We start from the raw sequence: 11,060 nt of genomic DNA on the forward strand, positions 1-11,060 counted from the left end.
TCGACTGAGACCGCTCTGCAGAGACATTAAACCAAGCTGCTTTTTCTGTATCAGATCTCCTCTCAGGGAACAAATGTGTTTATACTGTTTTTAAGTCTACAGCCGATAATACCTATCAAAAGGCAGAAGGTGGAGAGATATTTGGCTTTGCATTATCCTTCATTATTGTGCCAACATGCCAAGTATCTTATTGTAAGGCTTTAAAGGCTCTTGATGAAGAAATCCTTCTGACATTAAAGTAACTAAGCAACCTGCTTAACATCCGTGCCTGCAAAACAATGAGGCTCTAAGTAAAGATGAAATCAAATTAACAAAGCAACAAATCAAGGCGCCCCATTAAATTTTAGCACGATGTTGAAAGGTGTGAAACTGCAGCTGTACGCACACTATCGGTGTTGGGGAGATTTCATAGCAGTGAAGAAATTATCCTCTTTTGCTCAGGCAGGCCGCCCAAACCCCCTTACTCCTACACCATTTCTTCTCGTCTCCGCCTACAGTCCGTGCTAGCCTGGAGTTGAGCAAAATAGGTCATATTACCAAAAACAATGACATGGGGTGTGTCTGCGTTCCTGCCATCTACAAGTCTCCATCTTTGGTCCTGTATTCTTCATTCTGCTCACACGTGTTTAACCTTTAGGAAAATATCCAGCGCACAGTACCTGGAAAGGTGCAGCTCTTTTCATAATTTGGTGTCAGCTGCTGCAGTAGATTTTTAACTACGACACAAAAAAGGAACATTTTAATTTTTTTACAGTGTCGTCCAAATGTGTAGTCGTGAGGAATTAAATAATTTTCCACCAAGTTTGGGCTAAATTTCTTGAAATCAAACGAAGCAATGTTTCTCAAAACACACAAAAAGGGAGTAAGGAAGACGAATTAACACATATAAGTGACACTTACTGTATATCAATAGGATTGCAGTTATGTAAACGTGGCCACAGAAAAATTCAATTACTAAATTATTTTCTTTCAAGTCCCAGTCCTTTTGGCTACATTCAAATGAGCACAAGTGTCTGAGTTTGGCACATGTATGAAAATGTTTTTGCTTGTTTATTTCTCAACTTATAGGAAATTAAAAATGCTTTCCCGTCTGTGTTTTTAAATACTACTAAAAACGATCTCTTAATGTTATCAGTAAACATCAGAACATAGTTTTATGGATCATGATCCATGCTTGTGTTGCTTTATTGCCTCTTTTTGAGTGTTTGTACAATAAGTTGCGCCTGTAGCTGTCTTATGTATCATTAAATGTGCTGCCTATATAAACCTGAAAATAAAACGAGCGAGTCAAAGAACATAGATTTAATGAAAGTGCATTTAGCCTCATGGTGTATTAACTAACCTCTCTTTCTATTTGGAGGTTGTAGCAGGTTGCAATCATTGTGTCACATTTGGTTATATAACGACATTTAGACCACAAGTGGGGCTTTTAATTTGTGATATTGACCCAAGAAAGCATTAGCAGGTATAACAGCCTTTGGTAATACGAGCTACAAAAATTGTAGCAGAAACCCGAGCATTCACAAAGCAGGTGTAATAACGGATTTAACAGGTACGACATTTGATCACTCAGTGAGATAAAATTACACGTATGAGAAGTGGCAAAACTGTGAAAGCATGCGAGAGTGTTAGCAAGCCTACAGTTCGTCTAGATTTAGTGCCTTTCTTTGTCTTTGCTCTTTGTCCGGGCTATCTGTCGACGAAGGGTGTGACTGTGTGCATGCATGGCTGCTGCCAACTCCGCTCGCTTTTAAATTCTCTATGAAATTCTACAGCTTAGCAATGCCCAAAGAAAAACCCATCAATCGAGGAGCCACAACCTCAATCCATGTATAATCAAATTGTAACGATATCTAGGTCACAGCAACCGTCTGTGGGAAAGGGGGCAAGCCAATAACTACAGCCCAACAATAGGCAGCAGCTACCAGTGGAGGAGAGACCCAACTATTAAAACACGAAGCATGTTGCCGTCTCAGTAAAAAGAAAAAAAACAACAAAAAAAAGTCCACATGTGAACTACAGCCTTATCTTCAAATCACACAGAAGCAACGCAAGCCGGACTCTAAGCCGCTTATTAATGAAGCCAAACCTCTTTGACATTAGTAAACGTGAAGCCTGCTGCAAAAGTGAGTGTGGGCGCTGAGCAGAAAGGCCGCATGGCCAGTGGAAGGTGTGTGTGAGGCTGCTTGCGAATGTGAGTGACAAGAAACGTTCAAAGTGAAACAGAGACTCAACAAGGAGTGCTCGGGCAAACTGAAAAAGAAGAAAAAAAAGAAAAGACACAACAAGACAAAACACCGAGGCACAAAGTTGAGTGGCTTCTGGCTTAAGACCCTTCCGACTGAAGGGCAAGCATGACTTTGAACTGGTGAGGCAGCGTGAGCAGTGAGCTGGAGGGAAAAACAAGACGCCATTTTGAAAAGAGAATTAGAGTTGCTCTGCTACAAGTCTAAATCCGAACAGAGCGCAGGCACCACTGTGCATGTAAGGGCACTAGCTAGTGTACGCTGCGTGTCACTGGCTCATTCCATGCATTACTTAACACATGGAAATCCCCTAATCAACGCTCCGAACTTATTTTCCAGGGAACCAAAGGAAGCACAGGATTTACGGCACAGGCCTAGCCTCTGCAGATCCAGCTACGGCCGTCCATAACAGCTCAGATCTCACAGCTGATTACTTGTTAGAAGAGCAAATGTAACTTAACCACACCACATCTAATATTACTGATTAAACTCTCAAATTTAAGAGTAGTAGTCTTGCTTTGGGCTTCGTCAGACTGGTGCTTTTAAGTTGCACAAGGATGCAGCTAATTTAAGAATAAGTGCACAGAACAGTGGAATTAAATTACTTGCTAGTGCACTGGTGCAAAACAAGTATTCTAACAACATCTCCCATCACTCTTCATCATAATGGCTCATCAGTATTTGGTTTCCCAACCAAACCAGTGTTATTCTGACAGAGCACTGTAGGCATTCAAATCTTTCTATGACCACTCCAGACCGTTTCTGAAGCATTTTCTTTCTCCCTGTCACGCAGAATTACAAAAGCAGCAAACAGAGAAAACCCATTGTGGCAAGTATGACTCAGAATCGAATGCCTGTTCATTATGATTTAATTACACAAGAGGAAGTAGATCCGACAATTCAAAAACGCAGAAAACTCGTTTATACATTTCTTGGCCTGTAATCCAGTCCAACACATATGAGTGATTCGGAAAGTGTGACTGAATGTAAACAAAGTGAGATCAACACATCATGCATGCTGCTGGCTTCCTGTGGGTTTATCTCCCTGCTTGAGTCATACTGTGTTAATATCAGCTTTGTAATGTTATGTTAAAATTCTGAATAAATCATGACACCAGCGTCCCGCCAACAGCAGGCGTCTTCTGCTTCTTACAGATAGTTTCAGCCAATCAGTAATCTTTCACACTTTATACACATTTGGGTAGCGTGGGTCAGTCTTTTATGTTTTGATTCTCTTTCTATACTGCCTCTTCGCATGTTTGAACAAAAATAATTACAGAATGATACAGACTCAACTCGCATATCGCAGGGATTCATGGATATAAATTCCCCAAATACCGTTTGCTTGTACTCCATTAACAGCTGCAGTGTGTTAGTGTGTGGTAGATCATAAAATATGTCTGTCTGCGTTCACAAAGTGAATCACGGGCTTTGAGGCTGCATGCGACCATCGGGTAACAACACACACATGCTCATCTCAGGGGAGCAGATTACAGTTTTCATCCTTGTCTTCCATAACAGCTGGAATTAGTGACAAAAAACTTTTCCAATCGCTACGTAGAAGACAGAAATCGTGCACTAGCATCTGTTCACTGTGAGATATGTGTGGGGAATTGCAGGCCCAAGCCGATGTCTATATATACGTGCCTCTTTGTAACCTAAACACCAGAGAGGTATTGACTTAATCTCAAATTAGTCCTCAACAATTAATGTGGTTATTGCAGTGGTTTCAATAAGTGACACTGTGGTCTGAGCATATTTTCCCTTGAATGCTGGAGGTTTTAGATTTAACAAATTAGGGCCAAGTTGTAGGATGCTGAATGGAATAAAAATCGGGAGTGCTGCATTTCTACGATTTAGAACAGTGTGATAGTCTCACTATTCTAATCAGAGGCAACGTCAAACCGAGGTGGACTGTGTGGACTAAATCCTTACATGTTATTTTGCAATAGCATTTAGAACAATTTGTTTAAAGGTTCAAGTAATGTTTTCTATTTGCATTTTTGCAACAAATATAAAATGATGGCATTTGCTATTCGTTTAGACGAATAACAACTATAAATCAAAATTATCTTCAGAAACACATCGTGAGCTCTGCAGGACTGTGTTGTAAGAATTATCGGTATTAATATTGGGAGTACTGCAGTTATACAATCTGTAATGGTGTAATAGGTTGATCAAAATCAATCCTGCACAGTAAAATTATTACATATTTTGCATAATATATGCTTTTTTGCAATAGCATTTGAAACAATTTGCTAAAAGGCTGAAGTCTTTGTCTGAACATCTTTGCAAAGAATATAAAATGATGATATTTGTCTTTTAACATTTTAAAAACTATCATTCTTTTAGACATAGCAACTGTAAATCAAAATGATCTTAAGAAATATGCCACAGTGCATTAAAAATAAAGCTCTTTCTAGCTCAGATGTAAACTCTTGAATGCTTTACAGGCTGCACTGTTGATGTATTCCAGCAGATATAGGGTGTAGTAACCAGAAATAACACTGTATTATAGTTTGCATGTAATCTGCAAAGATCTTAAAGAGCTCTGACCATCTTTCTGCCTTCTGTGTTATTAAATGTGACCTGAAACACAGATAACATGTCATATTGATGGCTGATATCACTATTAGATTACTACGGTGGTTAGATCTGAACTATTACTACATACTGACAAATCAGAATCACATGGTGCTGAGTGTTTGGATACAGTTATGTTTTTTTTAATGCAAAACACACCCAAGAAACATTCCACTCATCCATCTGAATGTTGCACAGTATGGTGTGTTTGCAGCTGTCAGGCATTGAGGAAGGTGGTGGGTGTAAACACAACTACACTGGCTTTTTTTTTTTTTTGAGATGTCAGGGCACGTGTAGCTGCGAGCATCCCCCTTGAAATCAACATTAACACAATCACAACATAAATGAGTATTTAGCGCCACTTGCTTTGCATCGAGCCGCCGTTATTTGCGAGCGAGCGATGCGGGCTGTTTGTTTGCACTGCACTACTTTTGTCTCCATGTGGAAAACAGAGGGCGATGTTCTCTTTTCTCTCTCTCTCTCACTCTCTCTCTCTCTCTCTCTCTCTCTCTCTCTCTCTCTCTCTCTCTGGCGGCAATGTAAACAAACATGTCTACGGCGGCAGGACATTTGTTGCTCTCCTCAGCGCCGAACCATGTGAATAATAACGTGAAATAAACGAACACGCGTGCACGTTTTCCCCAAATTGCATGGCACACCGCGTTCCCCGGGCTTCTTGCGCAAGAACTATTGGTGAATTCCTATCAAAACAGGAAGCTAGTCCGGGTCCGAAACGGCTCCAGAGAGGAGGACCACTCACTCACTCACTCCAGCTACCTTCACCCCTCCGTCCAAAAAAAACTGACTGTTGCATGACACAATAAAACTGTGTTTTTACCTGCTTCCCTCGGTAGAAGAGGCGCTGCTGCTGCGGGCTCACATTGAAGATGTCTTGTATTTTCACGCGCAAAGACTCAATTTTGGTCAATCTAGAAAGATCCTCAACGGTTCGCGTCTTCTTCCCGTCTATAGTACGAACCTGGATCCACATCGTCGCGCCGCCCTGTTAACGCCTTCGAGTTTAAATTAGCGGATAAAGCAGCGCGTGGACGCAGGGGGGGCAGTTTGTTGTTGTTTTTCTTCTTCTCCCCTCGGGGGGTCAAACGAGAGAGAGGAAAAACGGTTCGTTTTTTTTTTTCAGGGCTCCATTGCGTTTTTTCCTCTGCAGAGGTAACGTCGGACTGGCTCGCGCAGGAGGTGTCTCACATGAGGTCGCGGCGCCAAGCAAATCTCGCGAAGCAACGTTGAGCGAGCTCCGCGCGCAGTTAAAGGCGCAGCAGCTCCATTCAGACCAAGAGGGGGGATACACGCGTGGGTCTCAGTCTGTGTCCACTTACAACTTTTATCACCCGTGTTTGTTTTACACTTGCATTCCTTACATTGTTATTCTGTTGTAGGCGTCAATGCTGCAAGAACTTTGACACGAGAAGGTTCTTCCATGCACATTGGCTCACATCACCTTATAATAATGGTTTCAAATGAAACATGCACCCCCAAAATGTTTTCAGGATGTTTCTCTTTTCATATTCAAGTCTAAATAAGACAAAAAAGAAGTCTGCAACAAAGGATTAAAAAAATACAGAATATATCCCCATTTTGCCCCACATGTCTTGTCCTTGCCAGAAACTAGAGGGCTGGTGTTCAAGAACTGCCTGACTTTATCTTGAATGTTTCAAGATAATGAGAAAAATCTGAGTAGGTAATGTGTGTAGGTTTACCTTTCTTGGCTGGCAACTATTGGTTGAGTCATTGCTTTGGTTAATATATAATCGCAGGACTTTAGTTGGCAGGTATCATAGCTGAGATTTTTGCCGTTTTCAGGCCTAAAATCAACATGGCTGCCTATAACCAAACACCACATGGTAGTTTTACAGAAGGATTCTTCTAAATATTATATATACAATTGAGTCAAATTGAAATTGAAAGTTATTCATAAAGATATTCCACACTTGACTCACATACTATTTTATATTAAATAACTAAGAAAGCCGTGGAGTCTTGCCAGTTTTTTCTTCAGGAGGAAATGACATCATGTGGAGCAGGTCATGTGATCTCGAATTAACACACTTCTTGAGAGGTGTTTTTGTAATGGGTAACTTAGTTGAAAGCAATTTCTCGGACACAGATACAATTAGTTATTATGTATGTATATATATTTTTTACTTTAACAAAAACATATATATATATATATATATATATATATATATATATTGTGGTGAGCACATTCGCCTTGCAGCAAGAAGATCTCGGTTCAAATCCCGGCCTGGGCCTGGGATCTTTCTGCATGGAGTTTGCTTGTTCTCCCTGTGCATGCGTGGGTTTTCTCCGGGTACTCCGGCTTCCTCCCACAGTCCAAAAATATGCTGAGGTTAATTGACTATCCTAAATTGCCCGTAGGTGTGAATGTGAGTGTGATTGTGTGTCTGTATATGTAGCCCTGTGACAGACTGGCGACCTGTCCAGGGTGTCCCCTGTCTTCGCCCGAGTCAGCTGGGATAGGCTCCAGCACCCTCTGCAACCCTAGTGAGGATAAAGCGGTGTATAGAGAATGGATATATATATATATATATATATATATATATATATATATCTTATCTTAAGTCCCTAAACTATATATTGACCCGGTTATCACTTTCATCTTTAATGTTATGTCGATTTGTCTTTTGAGTATTGACGTCCTTTTGCTACCACTTCCTAATGTGTATATCAACCAGCAAAGTGATGTTGAGATGGAATTTGCCAACCTTTTCTGATTTATATGGTAATGGCCTATAAATTGATTATTTGATTTGATTGCAACATTCAAAGGATATTCAGAAGATGTTACGTAGATACTTCAAATAGTTCTCACCATAAACACATCACAGGAGAAAGACGATCCATCTGTTTGTTTTCAGCATAGTCTCCTTTAGCTTCAATGCACTTGGTCCACCGATGCTCCCTCTTCTACTCCTCAACAGCAAGCATGGCCTCATCATCTATCTGAAAATCGTAACAACCATCCAAGTAGGATACCAGTTTCTGAAACAGATAGAAGTCAGATGGTGCAGGTTGGGTAAGTAAGGTACATGGAGCGACAGTTTAAAGCAACAGCCTCGGAACAGCGTTGTCAGATTATGCTACATGACAACAAAAGAAGAATGTTCTCAAACCAACTTCAAAAATGTTTTCAAGCCCAAGACCTCAGAGGCCTCAGTGGTAGAGCATTTTTCCCACAATATTCTGAAGATGTTTTTCTGATGTTGTTGCAATTCTAGAATGTTGTTCCACCAAACGCTCCCATAATGTTACTCGAAAACAAAGGAGGGACGTTTTCAATGCAACAGTCATAAAATGTTTAAGTAAGAGTGCCTTTGGACTTTATCCTGTCTTTAAGAGGGACATTCTGGGACCTTATCTTATCTTATCTTATCTTATCTTATCTTATCTTATCTTATCTTATCTTATCTTATCTTATCTTATCTTATCTTATCTTATCTATGTTCTGCTCCATTCTGCTGCCTAAGAGTGCATCATTTTGTATACGTCAACCACATTTAATTACTGATAATACTTCTTTGTAGTTAACATTTCGATTGCATGTCTTGTTTTATTGCGATTTATGCCAAAGTCCTTATAGGCAAGTCTCCCCACTTGGCAGCCATCTTGGTGACACCCTCCCTGTTTTTGTTGATCTCACATGGGTGCACTTTACTATCATTTTGCTATATGATAAAAAAAAAAAATGCTCTGGCTTTTTTGTATTTCTTTAAACCAATCACAATCTTGTTGGGTAGAACTTACTGTGAGCCCTCAAAATAATGTCAGGGGAATAAGTTTGGGTGAGCATTGGCATGTAGGGAGGCAAGCACTGTCATTCAAAGGGCTAATTCAGTGCAAAGAAAAAAAAAACTAGCAGGCGCTGCTTTACTGCAGCCTGAAATGTTTGGTAAAACTTGATGTTTTCAATGTGCTGGGTTCCTAGTCTGGTGTATAGTTGTTTCCCAGAGTGAAGGGGATTTTGAAAATGGAAAAATATAGATAGACCAGGGCTGCATTCCAATACACACGATGCCAGAAAAAGATTCATGTTCCAATACATCATGTGTCAAATGCATTAAAAGATAACAGGATGTTCTACTGCATTAACTCACATCTTGCAACATGCTTTTCTGACCATTCGTCGCTTATGTCCTGGTGTCTCACGAACAAGCTTGAGCCGCTAAGAGCGCATAAACAGATGATTTCACACAGCAGGCTGTGACGAATATTTAAACAAGATGGTCCAAGCTCAAGGCGCAATATTATGATGAAATAGTATGTCCCAGTTGTATGCATACTGCTTGTAACAGTATGTACTTTTGTAAGGGCAGCTGTAGCACTAACTGAAAGTGGAAAGAAACAGTGTGTGATTTGGAATGCAGGGCAGGCCTCTATCTAAATGAATGAGGAATTTCAATGCAATTTCAGTGGTTACCAGAATATAAAAACTGCTTGTAGAGAAATTGCCATTCAGATTTAATAGAAAGTGCTTAAAAAGTTTGGTGGCTCTATACGCTAAAAAATGTTTAAAATGTGTTTTTCCACTGGACTTGTGTCAGCAACCCAATGTTTTATAGGGAGAGGGGTCAGAATAGGTGTCAAACAACTTCCCTCTTTGTGAATTCTCCCACAAATCACTACCATATAACACCTCTGCTTATGGCTTAAAGAAAGCTTTACATACTTCTTCTACTGCTGGGTCTGCTTAACCTGTAGCCAAGGGGCAGAATGCTGGATTGGGTCCCTATTAACCTTCTGTTGCTCCCTTTGTCCTGTACAGCATTTCACACGCTGAACCTGAGGCCTTTGGGCACCAGGGCAATAGCCCACTTTTTCTGGCTATAATCCAGTTTGGGGTAAATGTAATATGGGATTAGCCTAATTGTCCTCCCACATAGACAAATGAATAACTACAGTACATTCAGAATGAACAAAGCAAATGCTCAGATTTCTGAATTTTTTTACATCGGCTTCCAGTTAGAACTTATTTAATAGTGCTGTTCTCTCTTTCCAAATCTCTTCATATAGAGCCAAAATGGATTCCTTATGTGCCTGAAAAGTAACCCTAACAGGCACTTAAAAGTTTTATAGGAAGCAGTCAGCTAGCAGTACCTCAAGGTAGAACCAAGAAAAGCTGCATGTAGCTGTTAGGCCGCACACAAAGGGAACTTGTAGTCAAATGTAAAGTTCAACCCTCTTCTGCATTCCTATGTCTTCATTGTTTTTGTCTCTTTGTGCATAATCTAATTTGGATAGCAGGATGGAGGATTACACAGAATATGTTATTTTTGTATTTCCTGTCTTAATTAATTATATACAGTGCCACACTTAAGTATTTTGTTGAGACATAATCCACACCATATTGTTGCAAAAGTGATTATTTATAATACAGTCATATATAATATGTCTCGCATTGCAAAGCGCAGAGTAAAAGCCACCTAAAACTTCAATTCAGAGCCTCTATTTCTGACTCAGGCTGCGTCTGTGTGCCTTAAAATTCGACTGACCCTTACTGGAATTGTCATTTCATATTGCATTTTGTGTTTTCCACCATTTGATATCAAAAAGGAGGCCTATATTGGACCGAAGACCTATTCTCTGACAATACCTCTCAGCTGAGTTAAAATCACTGTAAAGCACGGGCCCCTGGTGGCATGATTGCTTAATTAACAATTGTCCCAGCTGGAGGCCTCCTGGATGTCTCACATAAGCCTATAACAGTCAGTATAAGAGCTGCTCATTTTCCTGACGCTGCACGTTGTGACCTTTGCTTATGTGACATTAAAATGCAGCACTTGTATCGTGATTTGTGCTAAATAAATTCAGAATGCACCGTTTTAATGTACCCCATCAACAGCTCTAATAGCTGCACATCCCAGCCTCAACCCACAGCAGTTAAGGCCCACATACAGCCATTCAAACACAGTTTATTGGACTTTTATGCCCTAATAAATGTCTGTCAGGAAGTAGAGCCTCTCCAGCAATTTGGAAATTGTGCCTCCTGCTTTACAGTCACCACACAAAAGCCTCAAGTATTAACATAACCTGGTTAACTCTGTGGTGGAGCTATTTGAGTGTGCGTTAAACAGAGTAACGACAAAGCAGAGGAGTTATTAGGCCTTTACATCTGAGGGCATAGGATTGAATGTTTTTTGACCAAAACAAAACTAATTTTAAAATAACTCTATTCATCTGTCACTCTGATTATGT

General features: G+C 40.2%; 1 protein-coding gene across 1 annotated transcript in view; it reads right to left on the bottom strand.

Moving 5' to 3' along the window:
- Positions 1-6,057, bottom strand: part of LOC110966156 (E3 ubiquitin-protein ligase UHRF2) — a 36,038-nt gene extending 29,981 nt beyond the window's left edge. Inside the window, exon 1 of the mRNA XM_022215426.2 lies at positions 5,668-6,057. Within this exon, the coding sequence (XP_022071118.1) occupies positions 5,668-5,820 (153 nt within the window). The 5' untranslated portion in view covers positions 5,821-6,057. The remainder of the gene's footprint in view (positions 1-5,667) is intronic.
- Positions 6,058-11,060: the final 5,003 nt, after the last annotated feature.

This window comes from Acanthochromis polyacanthus, chromosome 18 (assembly GCF_021347895.1).
Source record: "Acanthochromis polyacanthus isolate Apoly-LR-REF ecotype Palm Island chromosome 18, KAUST_Apoly_ChrSc, whole genome shotgun sequence".
Classification (NCBI taxonomy): Eukaryota; Metazoa; Chordata; class Actinopteri; family Pomacentridae; genus Acanthochromis; species Acanthochromis polyacanthus.